The sequence below is a fragment of the Poecilia reticulata genome, chromosome 5, assembly GCF_904066995.2.
Source record: "Poecilia reticulata chromosome 5, P_reticulata-male-v2, whole genome shotgun sequence".
Lineage (NCBI taxonomy): Eukaryota > Metazoa > Chordata > Actinopteri > Cyprinodontiformes > Poeciliidae > Poecilia > Poecilia reticulata.
The window spans coordinates 29991605-30012212 of record NC_088834.1 but is presented as its reverse complement, the minus strand read 5'-3'; the positions used below and the strand labels follow the sequence as shown (position 1 = coordinate 30012212).

The 20608-nt window shown below is 38.5% G+C and overlaps 1 protein-coding gene across 5 annotated transcripts in view; it reads right to left on the bottom strand.

Moving 5' to 3' along the window:
• Positions 1–1746: 1746 nt before the first annotated feature.
• The window catches only part of chl1b (cell adhesion molecule L1-like b), a 146030-nt gene continuing 127168 nt past the window's right edge, over positions 1747–20608 (bottom strand). For 3 of the 5 annotated variants that reach the window (XM_017304928.2, XM_081607449.1, XM_081607448.1), the window contains 5 exons: positions 17766–17795; positions 15761–15826; positions 6639–6770; positions 5553–5625; positions 1747–2440 (listed from right to left, as the gene is read on the bottom strand). In XM_017304928.2, the coding sequence (XP_017160417.1) occupies positions 2236–2440; positions 5553–5625; positions 6639–6770; positions 15761–15826; positions 17766–17795 (506 nt within the window). In that variant the 3' untranslated portion in view covers positions 1747–2235. Of the gene's footprint in view, positions 2441–5334; positions 5406–5552; positions 5626–6638; positions 6771–15760; positions 15827–17765; positions 17796–20608 lie in introns of all 5 variants that reach the window. The other 2 variants (XM_081607451.1, XM_081607450.1) reach the window with 2 other exon arrangements.

The following is a 20608-nucleotide window of genomic DNA, read 5'->3' as shown; positions in this document are numbered from 1 at the left end:
TATGTCACAAAATGTAAACATTTCAAGGGATAGGAATACTTTTGCAAGGCACTTTAGATGGAAATTAAAATATGTATGTTAAGCTGACAGTTTTCAGATTAAGTACCACCTGATGGTCCTTTCAGATCAATGAGGAATGTGGCAAATATACACACATACCTGAGATGCGACATCTAGCTCTAATATCTTGACACTGAATCACCTCAGATCAAACTGTTTCATTTGACTGTTACTATGCTGCATCATCAGAGTATCCAGGCTTTTTATCATGATTTTCCTTTGTACTTTGTTTAAATCTTGGGTGTGAGTCTATGTTTCAACCTGCCTGTCACTTTGCTGCAGGTTCGCCTGAATTTCCCCACTGAGGGACGATAAAGTTTATTTCTAAGCTAAATAACCGCTAACTGTAGATTTGAACTTCAGATTTGCTGGAGTGGGAAACGGCTGCTTAAAACTCCTGAGCTTACTTGTCTCAGCCAAAGGTTCCTCCTTTAAACATCAGTGTCTGGAATGTTTTATGAAAACTGAAATAATTAATCATTGATCATCTGAAATGGACCACATGTTCCAAACCTGTCGTCACTTTACTAAAATAATGAACTAAATATTTTTGCAGAAAAAAATAACATTTTTCTTTCCAAAAGAAACTTAAAAGTATTTTGGCAAAAAATCACCTAGACCATTATTTCAGGAAGGTGAGAATATGTTGAACAATAAAACCCTTGCTCCATTGTCAAATCTCACCTTAGACTGTCAATGTTCAGTTTTAGCCAACCTGGGTGTGTGTTCCTCACCATGAGGGTGTGAAAATGGGCAAGAACGTTTGCCGAACAATAGTGTCATTTTGTGGGCAGACAGATTTCTGAAATTTCTCACTGTATTTGTTGAAAATTTCCCTGTCCAGTTGACGCTGTGTGTTCTCTTCTATCAAAGTTGACTAAGGATGCATTCACAGCATCCCTCTATAGTTCGCTTTAACTGAACTCCAGTCCGTTTGCCTAGAGACAGTCTACTTCTTTAGGGAGGTGTGAGTGTGTAATCGAACTCAGACCATAAAGCCAATTCTGGTCTAACTTGGACTGAATTGAACTCTGGTGCGCTTTGAATGCACATGTGAATGCAAGCAGACCAGAAACCACTCCAAGAGCAGGAAGCAAGACTAGAGTGCTGAGCATTCTGGGTAAATACAACCAAGACAAATGTGCTAGTCTCGAAGTTGGGGAAGCACTGGTTGTAGTCTTTTACCAAAGACAAAACAAAAAAGCTACAACTAGTAAAATTCTGTTCACAATTTAAGAAGGAATCTGCACTAGGAGTCTTCTTCAGAAGATTTTATGTTGTTTTCTTCTGTGGTTCTTAGGTTGCTCAGAGGGTTTGGCTTGTTTCACTCAGTTCAGTGTGAAAGTGAACCACAGTAGCTGAAAATGTAACAAATGTTGTAGTTCTGGTTCCCAATCGAACCGAGTCCACTACTGGACTATCAGATGTGAAAACACCCAAGCTTACCGAAACCTGAAGTTGTGCCAAAAAACTGGGAGGAACAAGGAAGGATCTGCAAATGGAGAGGAATGTGGCCAGGGGACGCCCATGGAAAAGGGGCTTCATATTAACCAAAGACTGAAGCTGCTGAGGCAGATAACAGGGACACTCATGTCTTAGTATAGCTACGGTGATGCAGTGATATGTAGATTTCCTCTTTATTTTGTCAGGTGTAAACCACTGAGAAAAATAAGTTAATAGGCAAACTTTCATACACATCTTACATCAACTTTAATGAATTGTTTCAGATATAAAAAGGTCAGTAATAATTGCTCATCTGAAAAAATATCAACTTCTCCCCCATCGCCTGTGTCCTGCAACACAGTAACATCAGTGGTTCATGTAATGACAGAGCGCCATGTGAGAGTTCACCATTTATACAAACCAGAGTGCAGCTGAAAACACCAATATGAAGAGAAAATAATACAAAACAAATCACGACCTCTAAAGTTGTTGTGATAATTATAAAAAAAAAGGAACACTCAACACATACAATATACACTATATATACATGGTATTTAGTAATACTCGTTTTGCAGTGTGAAGGAACAGAGCTTTAGAGAATGGCAGTGTGCAGTTGGCAATAACTCGTTACGTTTTGACACAAAATGTTCGGCAGTCTTTCATAACGTCTCTGTCCTCCTGGGTTTGTTGGTTCCATGTGGGTAGAGTGATGCTGGCTGGGCGTTCTGTTCCTCACGCTGGGGTCTGAGTGGAGGCTTTGATCTCGGCCGCCACCCTCTTCTCCTTGCGGCTCCCGTACTCACCGATGAACGAGCCATCTTCGTTGAACTGAACGTCCTCGTCGCCGTAGTCCACCAGGCTGTCCCCGCTGTCCGCTGCCTTGATCTCCCTGCTGAGGGAGCAATGGCTGCTCTTCAGCGGCTTCTCGTCGTTGTCGCTGTGGGAGAGGCACAGTGGGTTTAGATTCCCCAGCATTCCACCCGGAGCTTTGCTCTGAGGGTCACACGGTAGGGATGGAGGTACAGGCCGGCGGCATCGCTGCCTCCACCCAGGTTTTAATGAGGGACACCGGCTTCTACCTCAGGCAGTCCGATGGATCGTAATCACAGATGTTTTCATAGATTCTCAAAGTAACAGAGTGGACTGAACGTGCAACGATGTATCTTTTTCAAAGGAAGACAGATGAGCCGTAAATAGGGGAGGGGGTGCATTGGGACAAGGCTGGTGATGGGGTTGCTCATGCTGTCATCCAGTAATGCAGAGTGTTACATAGAATGCTCTATGTAACGTTATGTAAGAGCCTCTTATTCAGGAACCAATTGCAGAAGCTTTGACAAAATAGGCAGAAGTGGTAAATTTACTGAATGTTGGAAGCTGCACAATTAACTTTGATTTTAAAAATATCTGTAGCCAGTACTGATCTTACATCAGGAGCAGGAGTTATATTTGTTGCTTTTTATGATTACAGCACCTGGTATTGAAAGGTGTTAGGCCTATAAATAGCTAAAATCTAGGAATACTTGAGACTCCCTCTAAATACATTTAGAACTACCTATTTCATTAGTTCAGACATCAAATATACTTTAAAGTGCATTGACATGCACAGTGAAAACTGGCGCTATAGCAGAAGACATCTACAGTCTGCCTTATTCTAGTTCTTGGGAGTACAGCCCATCAGCCAGTCAATCAGCCTAGCAGGCAATCAGTCAATCAGTGGCATTGAAAATAAATGTTGAAGAAACACTGCTAACTGTTTGGCTAACACCAGTCATTAGTTCGCCCAGTAGCATTGTGCCGTGCTATTTCAGCTTCTCAAGCTACAAACAAATTCACAAATAGGTGAATTTTTTATAAATTATTTGAAGTGGTTTCTATGTTCTGTGGAACATAGAAAAAAATGTTCCACAAAAATATCTGCAAACTGGTGAATCTGTGAATAGTCAGAGTAAGCTGTATGTATGTAAAAAAAGACTTTGGTTCTTGGTATAATGTCATAGAATCTCATTCTGGCTCATTCCTAAAGGAACATTATATCACACCATGAGGTAATAAATATGTGATTGTTAACATGGACTACAGCATAAAATAGCAAAATATACATGGCCCAGGTAGTTGGAGTTGTGTTCTGTCAGGAGTAGCTAGTGGTTTCTGCCTCAGGAGTCACAGCAAATACAGATACAAACTCCAAACCAACAAGGCAAACAGTGCTAGTGAATCTAAACACAGAGCTACATTCACAATTACGATTTACAGTCATGACTCAAAAACGCTATGCTAAGCTAAGCTAAGCTTAGCATAAATCATAAGTCATAAGCTAAGCTTGACTGCTGCCATTTCCTTACAGAATAGTATCAATCTTATTTGGCTTCCAGCAAAAATGATGCCAAAGTTTTTGAACCTGGTCTGCTTTCATTTCAGATTTTTTGGTGTCACCATCAGTAGCAGTTCTCTTACCTGTTGCAGAAATATGTTATATCACAGTGAGTCTGTAAATTAATCCAGACGGCTAAGACTAACAGCTAGTGCGATAAATGCAACCTGTTGTGTAATTGTAGAAGTTTAATATTTGCTAATATAGAATTGTATTCCATGTACAGAGATGTTCAGTATTGCTTTAAATGGTTAAAACTGCAGTTCATCTTATTGGCTTTTTACTCATGAGGATTCCTTCACTTTCCTACATTATCTGTGCCATATGACATAAAGCTGCAATATCTTACTTTCATAGAAAATGGTTTTTTCATTTTTGTTAAAACTATCATTATGTCGTGACAGTATAATATAAGACACATCATCTGTGAAAAAAAACACTGTCATCTGAATAAATATACTGCTGCATCAGAAACAACTAATCAGAGCCACTAGGAGGGTCTAAACGCTGTCAATCAACTTCATGTATGCACCACTCACACCCCCACCCTCCCTGTGCTCTGCCACAGCTCCTTCCTAACTCTAGCTATAGCTAGAGTTAGTTAATGCTAACTAGCTTACTAACTGTCTATCTAGTGACGGTGGATGAACAGTTTTTCTGCAACAGAAAGTTGTTTCTTTGCCATTACCACATTTGAAAATGTATACATGAGAATAAGTGACAGCACTAAGCTCCTCCTAATGGCTCTAATTGGTTGTTTTTGAATGTGTGCATTTCTTCAGATGGCAATAGCAGCTCAGGCAGGAGGTGAAGTAGATGGATCTGTTCTCAGATTGGATCTGTTCTGCCACAACATGATAACAGTTTTAACAAATGTTAAAAAACATACTTCTGTTAACGCTCAATACTGCAGCTTTAAGCTTCGGTAGGACAATTACTACTTGTAATACCTTCAAAGAGCCTCACTGCAAGACATTTTTAAAAATTAATCTCTTTTTGGGTGAAATGATGCATTTTCTGACTGAATTTAATAGCTCTAAATGATGATTATTAGTCAATAATTTGAACTTGATAGTATTTTGTAGAAACCTTTTTAAACATTGAGGGCAACAGGCTCCTGAAGTGAACATGATGAAATCTAATTGCTGCCACACTGAGCCACTTTAACCTCATCACATTAGCATTTGTTTAGCAGTGAGGATCCCACTGATTGGAGAATTAGACTGGGACTCATGCTGTGGCAGACGGTTATGAATAGAACCACTAAAGGACCAATGACACATGCCCTGATATTACTGCCCAAGAGATGAGGCGCATTCAATGACTGATTGGTTTGAGGCTCCAGCAGGGAGCAGAAAACTGTGACATCAAAGCAGAACTGTTCACCACACACCAACACAACACCAAGTCTAAAAGCAGCTACTCTGACCACGCCCACATGTAAACCGGTTATCACATACTTCACGGTTACTCGGCCCGTCTAACGTCTCCGGCAGGAGAAGAGCGAGGCTCTGCGGGAGCCTCGTGGAATCTGGGCCGTCATTTTGGCAAGAGCAAAAAAAGGCAGAGAGAATTTAGCAAGGAGAAGATGGAGGAAAAGAAGAGGGGCAGACATTCATGGGGATGCAGTGAGGTGGTGAGACGCTGTCCTCATGGGGATGGGAGGTGGGGCGCTTACCTGTATTCACAGAATGTGTCATCATTCATGCCCTGGGACTCCACGTCTGGATGAAGGTCTTCTTTTTCTTTCACTGCACACAAAGTGATGAAAAGAGCTGAGAGATTTCCACAGGAGACGGACAGATGGCCATTGCTGCAGCTGGATGAGTCACCTGACTGCTCCCAATTATCTGCAGTCATTTTCCCACTTCAAACATCAATGACAGCATTTAGGAAAATATTTCAATCACTTCACAATTCAGAGCTTAGAGCGAAGAAAACTTTGGATTGTGAATATTTTGTATGCTTTCTGTAAATGGCAATAGTAAGAATGCTAATTATTGTATGAACTGTAGTACAACAGTTGCTGGAGGCAGTGACATTTCTATCTATCTAATAAAAGGATGGATGTTTTTGTACAACAAAGTTTAGCACCAATTTGAGCTTCTCATGAGTTTACATTTGATTCTGTGAAAACTGTGTAATATTCCTTTAATTTAGCACAAAGGAGTTTTAGTTCTCAACCCCAATCTTTTAAACTGTGTAGAACAGGGAGGGACACAAGTGAACCTGTGGCGTCCCCCAGGCCATGACACCCGGGGTGGTGAGCCACATGAACCCTGTAAAAGCAGTCACTAGCTGTCAGTGGTAATGAGAGTTAAATGAGGAAACACAGATCTGTGTGTGGTTGTTCTCCCTGCCCCTCATGGCCATTAGCTGTGAATAATGATGCGGATGATGTCTCTGCTTCCTCTGAGGAGAACAACAAACTGTCAGGAAGGCCCAGCTCAGGCCGTCACTCTTTATAAAGTGACCTCATGCACAGAATTAGATAAACCCGCCACACCAACAAGGTAAAAAATTTAATTGTGAGACATGGAGGCGCAAACACAGCAGCAGCCTGTTCTGTCTACTGCTGCAGTAAATGACTATGTGGTGTGGAAGTACACTGTCTGATGATTGATCACCTCTCTCGCATGAACAAACAACAATATGGAATTAAAATGATGCTTTAGGCAACAATTAGTACTCAAACAAGGGAATAGGATGTGTGTGTGTGTGTGTGAGGGGGGGGCTGCATGTGCGTGTGTGCATGTGTGCCTACCGGAATACTTTCCTCCTTTATTTCTGTTGACAAAGCAGGCAATCAACACGATGAGTGTGAGCAGAGCGATGGCAGACATGAGGCCAATAAACCAGCCCTGGGTGGAGATTCCTCCGTGGACGCTGGCCAGGCCTGTGGAGGACAAGACGCCGTGACTTTGACTGGCCTTGGCCTTTCCATCGGACACTTGATTGAATGTTTACATCGACAAAGCTAATCTGATGCTTGGGCCGAGGCGCTGATGGAAACGCTCCAGTATTAATATTAAACAGCTAATCCTGCTTGTCTAATTAATCAAGCGGGGAACGCTGAACAAATGTAATTCCTCTTAGTGAGCTAAATGAAATGCTAGTGACAGCGTGAAGGACCGCCACGTCATCATGTCGCTTCAAGGACGCGGCTGTGCTCTCCTCATCAGGAGGTCAATTACTTTTTTTTCCCTTCTCACCTTTACCCCTGCTTGTGATAACCTCTTCAAACATACCAGCAATATCAAGCTGGCTGTTAGAAATCAGGCACACAGTATATTCAGTCTGAGGCTTGAGACCATCAATGAAATGTGAGAGAAGAGTTTAAAGGTCTGATGTCTTCCAGTGACCTTCACCTGTACTCCGGGGGGAGGGGTTGTAAGGTGTTATGAAAACACACACCTAGAGATGAAGAAATTATTTAAAAAGCAGCACAAGGCTACAGATGCTGTAGTCCTTTGAAGAGTTCAAAAACCCCAACAAAGTGGTTTTCCAAAAATGTTTTTCAAATAAAAACCGAAAAACTGTGACATGAATTAAATTTATAAAAATCTAATTTTCAGTTTTTGCAATAAAATCATTACATTTAGATTTGGACTTTGATTAGACCATTTCATCCAACTCATTCTACTGGAGCTCAGGCTATGTGTGTGCCCTGCTGGAAGGTGACACTCCAGTTTCCAGTCTTCTACAGAAAGAATTTCAATTTCAATTTTCAAAATGACTGATGCTTGTTCATAAAGGCATGAAAATATGAATGCATAGATATGGATGTAGAAAATACCAACTAAAACAGAATATTATAAACAAGTTAACCTGAACAGTAATTTATTGGATGATGTTATTGTTGTAAGAGAGGTGGGTGTAAAAATAAGTTTATGCTTCTACCAATTTTTTGCCATAAAAATGATTAAAACATTCAATTTAAATTATTCATTTAAATAACGCCCAACTGCAGGTGGCAGGATTTCTTACATCTGCATTTATAGTCTGTGATCGATGTGAAAATTAGCAAACATGGAGCTGTGCCTTTAAGAATGAAAATGTTTGAGTCGTTATTTTTCTCATCTTTTATCTTCTAAATGCATAATTTAGAAAAGGATGTAATAAGGGAAAAATATCACTAAATTGTTCACAAATGTTTCTAAAGTAGCATCACATTAAAGTAGCATACTCAGATTAAATTATTCACAGATTTATTTTGTTTATTAAATAATAATTTGTTCTGAATAACTCACTGGATTGAATAAAAATACATTTTCACTTTTGAAGGCATTTTTTTTGCACTAAATTAGAAAAACAAGTGCCTGCCACACTTATCAGATTTTAAAAATCAAGCACACAAACTTCCAATAAAATGTATTAAATCCTGTGATTGTAATGTGAATGAACAGGCATGTGTACATTTATACTTTTTTTAAGGTACTGTAGATGTTATTGCTGCCACTTACAGGAACCAGGAACTGAGGAGAGAAGAACCTACAGCTGTTCGAACATGCTACAGAAAACATGCAGGAATCCAGCTGATATTAACAGCTGATTTCTATGGAGTGAAAATAGTCTCAAAATATCTGTGCGCGCGTAAAAAGATTTGTGCGTGCGTAAAAAGATTTGTACATGTGTAAGAGGATTTGTGCGTAAAAATATCTGTGCGTGTGTAATACTGGATTTGTAAACCTTAAAAATAAAATAAACCTTCTCCTACACCTATAAATGTTGAAAAAGTACACACAAGTCACCTGGTACACACACAAAACTGCATTTACACACAGATCCGGTTACGAGTGCACAAGTATTTTTGAGACTCATTTCACGCTTCGGGGAAGCTCCCAGATTTGTGTGTAGATGATGCGTTTACATGCTAGTAAAAGATGGGCCATCTGAGTTTTGCTCTGAGTCTAGAATTTTTATCCTCTGACGTTTCTCACTGTAACATACTTAAGGATTTAGTCTAATTTTAACACATAGGCCTGTCAGAATAATCAATAAATCAATTAATCGGATGATAAATTAAAACAAACTCAATCATTTTCATTGGCATGATTTATCGTTTCTCTTTTCTTCTCTTTCTACCAAAAACTGGCTAAAGTCTTCAGTTTGGTACTTTGGTCTCGACTAGACCTTATTTTGAAAAACAATTTTGTTTAAAAGGCTTTCAAAATTCATTAGCTTTATTTATTCTAAATATTAAAAATGTCTTCCAGTTCCAGTGTTAAATGTTCATCAGAATTTAAAGTTTAATGACCTTTGAGAGTGTGCATTATTATTTCGTCATCACCATTATATTACTAAAAAAAATGGTCTCAAAAGAACAATATCATTTGTTGAGAACTTCTGGAACAATTTATCATACAGTAAATTTTTTCATCGTGACAGACCTATTCACACATCCTCAGGGCGCTGCCAGAAATCTTGGGCCACCTGACAAAAAATTTGTTTGTTATGAGACAGATAATCTGTGAAAACAATCAATTTCCTCCATCTCCTTCCTGAATTACTATTACTGGTTAAAGTAATGCACCGTTCTGACCAAAAAAACCAATCAGAACCAGCAGGGCGCTCTTAGCACTGTCAATCAACTTCATTCACTCACTGCTAAATGTGCTAATGGGGGAGAAACAACTAATCATTTACAATATACCGTTTATCTGCCGTGATTGGTAGCTATGATAACTAAACTGAGCGTTCACAGTTTGAATCTGCACAGCTCTGTGCTATGCTAGCTGCAGCGCGACACAAATCGAGGAGGAGGAAGGATGAGCAGCACTACATGAGATTGTGATTGATAGCACTAAAACTGTACTGCCTCTGACTGGTTGTTTCTAGCACTGGGAGAAAGCAGAGGAAATAGATTTTTCACAGATTACCTCTCATACTATACTGTCACAACATAATGACAGTTTAAAAAAAAAATAAGTGAAAAAAAATATTTATATAAAAGTGACATACTGCAGCTTTAATTTCACTTAGGAGAGAACAGGTCAGGAGGGACGTGGGTTAGAGCCTCTGCTCACTCGCTCATCTGTTAAGTGGTAAAAGGCACAGGAAACAAGTTAAATATATGAAGATGTTGGCAATTTTTTTCCATAATTCATTAAATGCTAGTGAAAATGAGGCAAACAGTAGTCTGTAGCTAAGCTAATCATGCTAAATAGTTGATAATCTCACACAGTCTACTCACCTCTCTTGGAGAAAAACTGGGTTATAAATTAACACTCATGCCTTTTTCTCTCTCTCCCTCTCTCTATTTTGTTTTTGAAAACCTGATTTTATAACTTTTCTTAGCAGCATAGTAACTGCCACAATTGCCGCTGTATTCAGCTGCAGCTTCTACTGACTGTAGCTGAATACGTCACTGTTAAGCGCTAAAAGCAGGAACAAACCATTTAACGCAGATAGGGGGTTCAGGGCAAAAACGGATGTGTGTTTTTCGGTCTGGGAGGGGCAAAATTACATTTTTACTGCTAAAAACAATTTTTGAAAATACAATATGATTAATTTTGTATTTGACAAGACCTCAAATTTTTTTATTTTATGTCTATGAACAAAATATAAATAATTAAATTGTGGAGGGCCCACTGTTGGTGACTACCCCTAGAATCGTCATCACTTTTCACCCCTTTACCGCGCCCCTGCACATCCTCCAGATTCTTCAGATTAAACTGTTTGTGTCTGGATCTCTGAAATCCAAAGATTTCAGAGATGAATCCCATTTCATTGGCCCCTAAACAAATATATACATCGTTTGCAAGCCAGGACAAACATGCTGTTCCTGTTTGACTTAATTTCAAGTTGATTAATGTAGATGGTCAAATATATTCAGATGGTTTAGATTTTCACAAGCAGTAAATTTCTTAATTTATATTTTGACACAATGGACAGCTAATAAACACATACGTAAGAAAGTAAATATTTTATGCATTTATTTAAAGCACCACTGCAAAAATAGCCTTCACAGCAAAACATTTAATGCATAAACATGTGATCAACATAAAAAGAAAAATTTCTACATACATTGTGATGATTCAAGTAATTTTCAGGTTCAGTAATGTTCTGTCAAAGTCAGGTCTTTCAGTGCATCAGCTGTTCAGGAAAATCAACATAGTTTTTCTAAAACTGTATTTATATTTTTCTCCGCATCTTCAGACAATCTGCAGCAGCTGAGATTCTGGGAGGTTCAACACCAAAACCTGAAGCTTCAACTGGACCAAGACACCTTTCAAACAACTACAGTAGTTAATCTGCTCTGTTGGTAGATGTTATGGTGTCTCCTTAATCTATACAGACTGGCCTTGGGTCTTATTTGAATACACAGCATTATGGTGTTTTCTTTTAATTGATTATAGTAAATATTTGAACCTCCATGTAAGTTTTAAGACATTTCATTGTTAACTAGGTAGCTGTGAAACCACCCATGTTAATCTGAACCTATTTTGTTAAAGATTCAACAGATTTGTTGCGATCTTAAATATTTAATCTGTCCTTTGTGTGCAATGAGGTGAACATTAAAGTTAATTCAGGAAACACTTTTGTTTTCTTCTTTCTACAGTATAAATGGAATGGTGCCTCTATTAAAATCATATATTTGTGACATCAAACTTTTTTTCTGTCATAAAGCAGTGGTCAAACTATGGCTAAATGTTTGTAATTTACTTTCAACAAATGGAAACCAAAATGGTATTAAACACACTATGCAAACTCCTAATCTACCTCAAGTTTCCACTGTATGCAAGTAAATGTGATTACGATTGAGTGAAAATTGTACAGCAGGGCTTTAACTCCAGTTCAGGAGGGTCAGTGTCCTTCAACCTTTAGATGTCTCTTCTTTAACACACCTGAGTCAAATCATGAGGTCAGGGGTCATTAGCACAACTCTGGAGAACTTGACTGTCCTAAGCAGCCATGTAATTCAGGTGTGTTGGACCAGGACGTATCTAAATGTTGCAGGACACCAGACATCGATGCCTGGATCTGAGGACCCTGTTAGAGGATCAGTGTGTTCCTGCAGCAGCTCTATTGGATCAGAAGGTAGATGAGATCTGAAAGATCCTGATCCTCCAGAAAGTGAAATAACACCAGACCCGATCCATCAGTCAGCCGTTTTGTCCTGTGTAGAGATAAATATAAAATGTTATCTATACACATAGAAATTCAACACATTAGAATCGAAAGGCAATTTATTTCACTTAATTATATTCACTTAATGAATAAATAAATCAGAATATCTCACAAATTATACATACAAATATCAGTCAGCAACATGACTTAAGAATTTGATTTGAGCTGACCTTTTGGGCAAAACGGCTACTGTAAGAACGACCTAGAGATTATTTTTATGGATTAAAGATTCAAACTGTGTTGAGAGTGACACTAAAAATCCATGAATTTAGCTCCGAAGACCTAAAGTAGCATAGCTGACATCAACATTAGCTCCCGCTAACAGAAACATATGAGGAGGGCAGAGTATCAAAATACCAGACATATAAAACGTAACCTGAACTAATTTGTAATTTCTCCATGTCTCATTATAATCAGTAATTGTACTTACTTAAGAGGGCAGACCACCGGGACGCTCTGTCTTGCTTCTGGGTTTTCCTGGCTATTTTTCTGGCCAGCGAACCATTCCGCCACCCAGTGGTCGTTTTTTTTCCACTTAGTCTCCTGTACCGCTCAAAAATGCACAATATGTCTATAAATAATTTTAGGATATTATAAGGAAGTGCTGAAATATACCGTTTTCCACCGAACTAACATATTTGCCACTTCGCCACAAGCACAGTGAGAAACGTCAGAGGATAAAAACACTAGACTCAGAGCAAAACTCAGATGGCCCAGCTTTTACTAGCATGTAAACGCATCATCTACACACAAATCTGGGAGCTTCCCCGAAGCTTGAAATGAGTCTCAAAAATACTTGTGCACTCGTAACCGGATCTGTGTGTAAATGCAGTTTTGTGTGTGTTTACCAGGTGACTTGTGTGTACTTTTTCAACATTTATAGGCATAGGAGAAGGTTTATTTTATTTTTAAGGTTTACAAATCCAGTATTACACACGCACAGATATTTTTACGCACAAATCCTCTCACACACGCACAAATCCTCTCACACTGGCACAAAACGTTTTACACACGCACAAATCTTTTTACACTGGCACAAATCCTTTTACGCATGCACAAATCTTTTTACACACACACAGATATTTTGAGACTATTTTCACTCCATACACTGCTAACAGCTGAGCTGACATTCAACAAGACCTGGAACAATAGAGTGATGAGACAGAACAAGAGAGAGAGGAGAGGAAGTGTTGGTGTAGGGGAAACAGATGTAGCAGAGTGTTCAGTAGGAAATGTCTGATTCTACTCACAGCAGTATTAGCATGATTTCCCTCATTAAAAATTATAATATTGAGATTGAATCAAAGGTGGACTATAAATAACATATAAACCCATTATTGATGTTTAATACGTCTGGATCACAGATCTTTACTGATTTTTTCAGTCTGAAAAGTTAGCAAATTTAATAACAAAGTCACTGAGTTGGTGACTGTTGTTAAAAGTTGCGACCTCCCACAACCAAAAGCCAATACAGCAACTCTGAAGAAAGTTACATAGTATGAGTTACAACATTTCATTTCCCTTTGGGAGTGCAAAAAGTATTTTTGAATGGAATTTATATGATGTAAATATTAGAGATGGACTCATCTTGTTCCTGTCTATGTTAATTTGATGACATTAAACATGTGTTTTCTTTGTTTATTCTCTTTGCTAATGGATTTTTCAAAAAATCCTGACAGTGGTTAGGATTATTTAACTGAATTCAGTTCCATTCTAATTACCTCAATTTTATGTACGGTATTTATTTCATTCATGTAACATGCTAACATGTTACATGTTAGCGTAAACAAAGGTTTTGAATGAAAAGGAGCAGTTTGATGAAAATATCTTTGAAAATAATCCTGAAAATACACACATTTATGGAAGATGACTGAAAGGTAGTGTCATCCATGTGTACTTCCATCAGACAGTATACATTTTATTTTCTTGTCTAACTGGTCACACTTCAAAAAAGTGATGTCAAATCTGATGTATTAATAGTCGAACTTTTCTCTGACTGCACAGTTGTCTAATGTTGGGTGTGATTTGCATCATCAGTTTGACAAACAGAATCTTTCTAAACCTTCAGGGGAACAAAGAATCATCCACCTCTCTCCCCCCAACAAGGCAAACATGCAAATCTTCCTCTCCATCTCCAGCTCAGGTGCCTCGCTTGTTTCTTTTTTTTTATTTCCAGGTGATAATTCAGTTCACAAACACACCTGAGCCGGGCCTGTCCGTCCCCTAACCACGGCGCGACACTCTCTCTCTGGCTAATGCAGATGGATTAGTGTGCAACCACGGTAATTCAAACTGCTGAAACGGGCAGATGTCTAAAAATACAGCCGTGTTTTTGTCACCTCTTTCCTCAGCCTGCTATTAAACGGAGCACAGAGCAGCTGCTCAGCCAGCAGGGAGCCCAGAAGAGAAGATGGCCCTTCAAAGTCACAAAGGCAAAGCTGTGAAAAATTATGATATAGGTGCTTTCATCAGCTTCCACTTATGGTTGTTCAGACATCGGTATGAGCTTTCCTCTCTTTTTTTCGTTCTTTCTTCTTCTCATTAGAGCTGTGTGGCTGTTTACTCACTTGAAGATTTCATGGAAATCTCCGGTGGCTCTCGGGTCAATCTTTTGTCGTGTGCAGGCGGCGCCAGGGCCCAACAAATCAATCACTTACAATTCGACGTTATTTGTCCCGTTCAAGTGACTCCTCTCTGCAGTCACACTGCCGGCTCACAATATAGATCTGCTGTCCTAGATTTCCCTATGGTGTTGCCAAGATATTAAACTACGGCAACAGTAAGAGAAACAGCTGCTTCATGTTGCTTTGCAGACCAAACGGTTCCTGTGGCCGTTCTAGGAAAAGGGGTAGCACTTTATAATGTACATCAAGTCAATCTTAATGTACTTGGTGTAGCCTTATTTAACCATTAATAGTTAATTAACCTTCAAAACATTAATTAAGGATGATTCATACTTAACAAGGTATAAATTAACACATTTATTAATGCTTTCCCCATAATGACTAATTACTACCAAAAACAACATACTCAATGTCTATACGTGCGTAATAACACACTAATTAGCTATTCTTCTTCATGTGTTTGCAAATGCTGTTTTGTTTTTGACTTTTTGACAGTATGTGACCTTTAGCATTTTTGGTGATATCATTTGTGTCTGATGTGAGCTTTTTCTCTTTCCTTCTGACCAAATATAGCATTAGCATAAAAAATACAACTTCAGAATTCTTAAAAAACATTAGCCAACATTTACTGCAATCCAAAAGGTCCTTTACGATATGAATATCACACATACTGATGTGGCGATGATAATAAATGTGTGTTAAACTGAGTGGATGTCACAATATCCATGTTTAGATTCAGATATTTGTTAGTTACACTATATATTGAGCTGCGGTTGCCACATAATTGCATCCTGTATGAACTTGAGCCGTGTACTTTTCAGTGATGCTATGATTCTTATTATTATATATCCATGTTTCTCGATTTTGTTTTTGCTCTTTCGCAGGTTTAGAGGCAGACTTCTAGTGTGTTGACTTGTGCTTTCTCTAAGCTTCTTTCTATCCTCTATCACCTTTCTTTTGAAACTTTTTCCCCACCTTTCTTGTCATCTTTGCCCATTACATTTGAAATAAACCCAAAGAAAAAAAAAATTATTTGTCATGTATTCTTTAGTGAGTTGGGTTGATTTTACAAAAAGCTTTGTCAGCATTTTTGCATGTTTTCTTACTGTTCGTATTAGAACTGCTGCTATACCTATGTTGGGACGAGTGGGTTTGGTCACATGTGACCTTGGAGTGGTCGGAGTTGACAGAGACTTTCCTAAAAGAAAAACACATCTTGTGGTTATCAGAAGCAAAGCTTAACAGGAGCTACAATCTGTTGTTAGCATAACGCTATCCTGGGGTAAAATTAATGACTACACATCTACAGGTGCTACAAAAGAGCTCCACTAGTTTCCAAACACAAGGCAGTATAAATTACACAAGGCAATATAAATTACGCAAAGCATAATTTATTACCTTAGCTAGAGTTTTGACATGAAGCACTGAGGCTGCTGTTGCTAGGATAAAAAGTCAACATTCATTTACAAGTGCTAATAGGGGACAATTAATAGGTGTTTATAATTAGCTTACTCATTAGCACTGTTAATAGAGAGGAAGCCACAAACTTTTAGTATGAGGAAGTTGACATTTTTCTAATGAAAGGAGGCACCAAGTACTCTCTGCAAAAAACAGAGAGGGATAATCATCTGCAGGCGAGCTGGAACATCAGACAAATAAAACGCTTCCTGTTGGTTGGAACTGAGGCCTACAGCATGCACTGATGTCTGCCCTGCTACGGCTAAAACATGCTAAAACAGGATGACTCATACCAACAAACACCATTTTAAAATTCAGACAGAACCTGGGGAAGGTATTCAGACCTGTGGAAGTGTTGCACCACATTACAACCACAAACTTCAGACGATTTTAGTGGAATTTTATGTGAGCTCAACACAAAGTAGAACATGACCTTAAAGAAGACGGAAATAATACTATTTACTACATACAATTCTGAAAAAGTCTGCTATGCATTTATATTTGGCATTGTTCAGCCAAAACTGCCATCAGAAATCACCTAAACAAATCACCTAAACAATTATATGAAAAGTATAAATCTCAGATTTTTTAGAAAACATTAGAGAACAAAAAGCACCATAAAGACCCAGGAACACAGAGAACGAGAATGGAAGAATTGGCTAAAACAAATTCGTCTTTAGATGTAGAGACAGACAGACCCTAAACGACTTACAGTTGGAATCACAACAAATGACTGATTTACAACGTTGCGATTAGTGAGACTGGATAGAAGTTAGTCACTCATATTTTTTGCTCTTATTTCAATCCAAACCACAGATTTTGCTGTGCTGCTTTACAGATATTTGCAAGGAATTTTGCCACACTTTTCCCTCATAAACCCTCTTCAAAGTCTACAAGAAGGAAACAGAGTAAATTGATGTTAATTGTCCTCCCCTTGTGCATAATCAAATGTTTCAGAGTTTTGATGTTGATCGGGAGGATGAAACCGCGGTTTAATGCAACACTGGACTGGAATTACAAGCCCCAACTCAACCAACATTTTAAAATCAGGGAACTTTTCTCTAAACGAAGTAACCAGAAGTCAGCAAGACTCTCTGAATGAGGAGCATCAGAGCGTTTCTCTTCATAACTTCCATAAGTTGAAAATGTTTGTGTGTCTGCACCAAGTGGTCAGGTGTGCCAAATATAATCCATCAAAATGACAGATGGCCTTCAGAGTTTTCTGTAATTGTTTAAAAATTAAAAGATGAAAAATATTCCGTTAACACAACCCCTGAGAAAAAAAATTTAATATTGTCACTTGCAGGTAAGAGTTAGCAGTCACTTAAACCCAATGTTTTGTGGACAATTAGCAATAAACAAATAATTATGCATTAGTGTGAAAAATGTGGGACTCTGTTGCTTTCACATGAATTTCTTTGTTCGCAGAATTGTGGAAAAACTGGAGGGACTGAGAAAAGCACACTTTTCAAAATTTTATCAATGAAAAGGTTTGAAAATCCCAGATCCAATTTTGTTCTAATATGTTTTGGCCTATGAGTTGAAATCCAGTAAAATATGTTGAAGTCTGTAGTTGTAAAATGACAACACATGAATACCATTGTAAATTGCATAAAGTTACAAACAGAGTGTGTGTTGGTACGACGCCCCGCTTTCCGCATAAACATAGATCTACATACTGATGCCAACAGTAGGAGCCAAAGAAGAAGCTGCAAGAAAACAGAACCAAAGAACAAAAATGAAAGGAAGGGGAGACAAACATTGCATGGCCAAGTAGACACACACCTTCACATACAAATTCACAACACACGCTGTCATGTTCAAAGCAAAATCAGAAAGCAATGCACTATTTAGTGGCGTATGAGAGTGCAGACAGAGGACCATTAGCAGAAACAACACGGACATGTTCGGAGCTGAAAGCAGAGCTGCCACAAAAGGCTTTCAGTCTCCCTCCAACACGCACAAAGCCACCCGGCAAAATTACAAGTAACGACATGACAAAAGTGAGTCATCCTCCCTGTAATCATTTCCACTGGCTTACAAATAAATCATTTCCCTTTTCAGCTTACAAATAAACAAAAGCCAATTAAGTGTATTTCTGTGATTATGAGGATTCTGTCGGTAAACACTGAGTATTTTGTTTCTGCATAATGAGGCCCTGTACTGCCAATTTCTTGGTGTTGGAGTTGGATAAAGAAAAAAAAAGCCAACCAACAATTAATGGTGTTAACGTAGGCAAATAAAAATGGCTTTCTGAAGTCAAGTATGCATTTGAAAAGATCAGAAGCTACAAACTAGCTGGTAATTAATTCCAACACATTAGCTCTTTGTGATAATTTATTTTATGCTTCTAAATGTAAACCACTCCTTCAGATGATAGTTTTATTTCTTATCCTGTGTTGTCGTGGTGACAAATAGAAAGATATTTTCATGAACAGGTGGTCTGTGGACCCCTCACAGAGGAGGATGCACTCATTTCTGCCACCATCTTAGTGGACATTATCTGCAGTTCTATTGACCATTAAATTGAAAATTGCGCAACTTGGCATTACGAAAATAAATTTGCTTAATGGAAACACAGAAATAAAAAAAAAACCTGCACATTTTTCAATAAAAAGTTTTGCTCTAGATCAGTGTTTCTCAACCTTTTTTGGGCCAGCGCCCCCCCAGCCTTTATCCAGGTCCCTCATCGCCCCCCACCAAAGAATGTGCAGGCTACTTTGCACTGACTATTATTTTATCATTAATATAACTATCACTATTGTAGATGTTTTGATTTTTATGCTAGTTTCTGTATTTGTCATCAAAAATAATTTCCCAGAGAACAAAAAAGCCATGAGAATAGAAATTATTTTCACAGGTGTTTACAAAAAATGCAATGAACAATCAACTTAAAATTGGTAGGCCTAACAGCAGCCAATTAGAGTGGAAAACATATTCTTGTTCTGTGCCATTTTCTAGTTGTTAAATATTCCACAAAATGAGCAGATAAAAGATGAACAACATGCCAGTTTAAACTTTGAACTATTTGCAAAACGACTGAGCTCTGCAACATTAAAACATGGATAGAACTGTAACTACATTAATCATAACTCTTCTTCTCTTCAGTGTTTCTGTGGGTTTCTGGTGGTGCAGCTCTGTGCTGCCTTCAGGAGAATGGGACATCAGAGTATCATCCATAAAATTTCACCCACATGACATCTATTCTGCAAACCTACGGAGCCCTCCAGGGGGCATGGGGAATATTTTTTCTTTTGCGTTCCCTCGCAAAACTTTTGCGTTTCCTCGCAATAGTCTACTGATCAGTTCATGCGGCATGATTGAATACTGTAAGCCTTTCTTACGGTGGCCCCGTAATTTCTGCTTTAATACAAGCTTATGTAAGGTTTTTCCATGGACTATTTCTGAGTTATTATTGCGGGGTAATAAGTCATCTGATTGTGTCTATTGTGTTCATCTGAATGGTTTAAAGGGCTGCTTTCAGTGCTGTTCCATCTTAACCTTAACATACATAAACATGCAGTAAATAAATCGATTTTCAATCAATTTTCTGCACCAAAGAGTTAATAATAATAAACATGTTTTCACTGAGGCTCTGTAAGAACCATATGAATGAAATAAGTAATTATTGATATGACAGGAGCAGCGGCTTTGACAGCTGGTGGTGGGTGTGTCGATGTGAGCGTGACTGTCACCAAGTATGAATGGGAAGGTGACTGGCTGCTGGCTCTGTGTGTTTGAGGAAGTGGGTGAGCGAGGTGGTCAGTCCTCGCAAAGTTTGGAGCATACATAAAGAGGAGGTTTGGAGTTGATTGATACATGGACAGATGAGATTCCCCGAGATAACTCAGTGAGGCCCTCTACCACCATTAGTTTGCTGTGTTTTATAATAATAAAACATGTTTATTATTATTAACACTTTGGTGCAAAAAACTGATTGAAAATCTATTTATTTACTGCATGTTTATGTCTGAGATGGAACGGTACTGAAAGCAGCCCTTTAAACCATTCAGACAAACACAACAGAACACAATCAGATGACTTATTACCCCACGATAATAACTCAGAAATAGTCCATGGAAAAACTTTACATAACCTTGTATTAAAGCAGAAAGTACGGCGGCCACCGTAAGAAAGGCTTACAGTATTCAATTATGCTGCATGAACTGATCAGTAGATTATTGCGAGGGAACGCAAAACTTTTGTAAGGGAACGCAAAAGAAAAAAAAATTCCCCATGTCCCCTGGAGGGCTCCGTACAAACCAGAGCCGTCATTGGAAAAACAAAAGTTCCAGGTCCTTTTAATGCCATAATAATATGACACAGCAACATGGATTATATCTTTATATAGATCTGTCTATTGACTTATAGATTAATAGTTTTAATGGACAGAAATTACCGTATTTTCCGCACTACAGGGTGCACCTAAAAATCTTCAATTTCCTCAAAAGACAACAGTGCGCTTTGTAATCCGGTGTGCCTTATATATGGACCAATGTTGAGCCACAACAGGTCTAGCAAC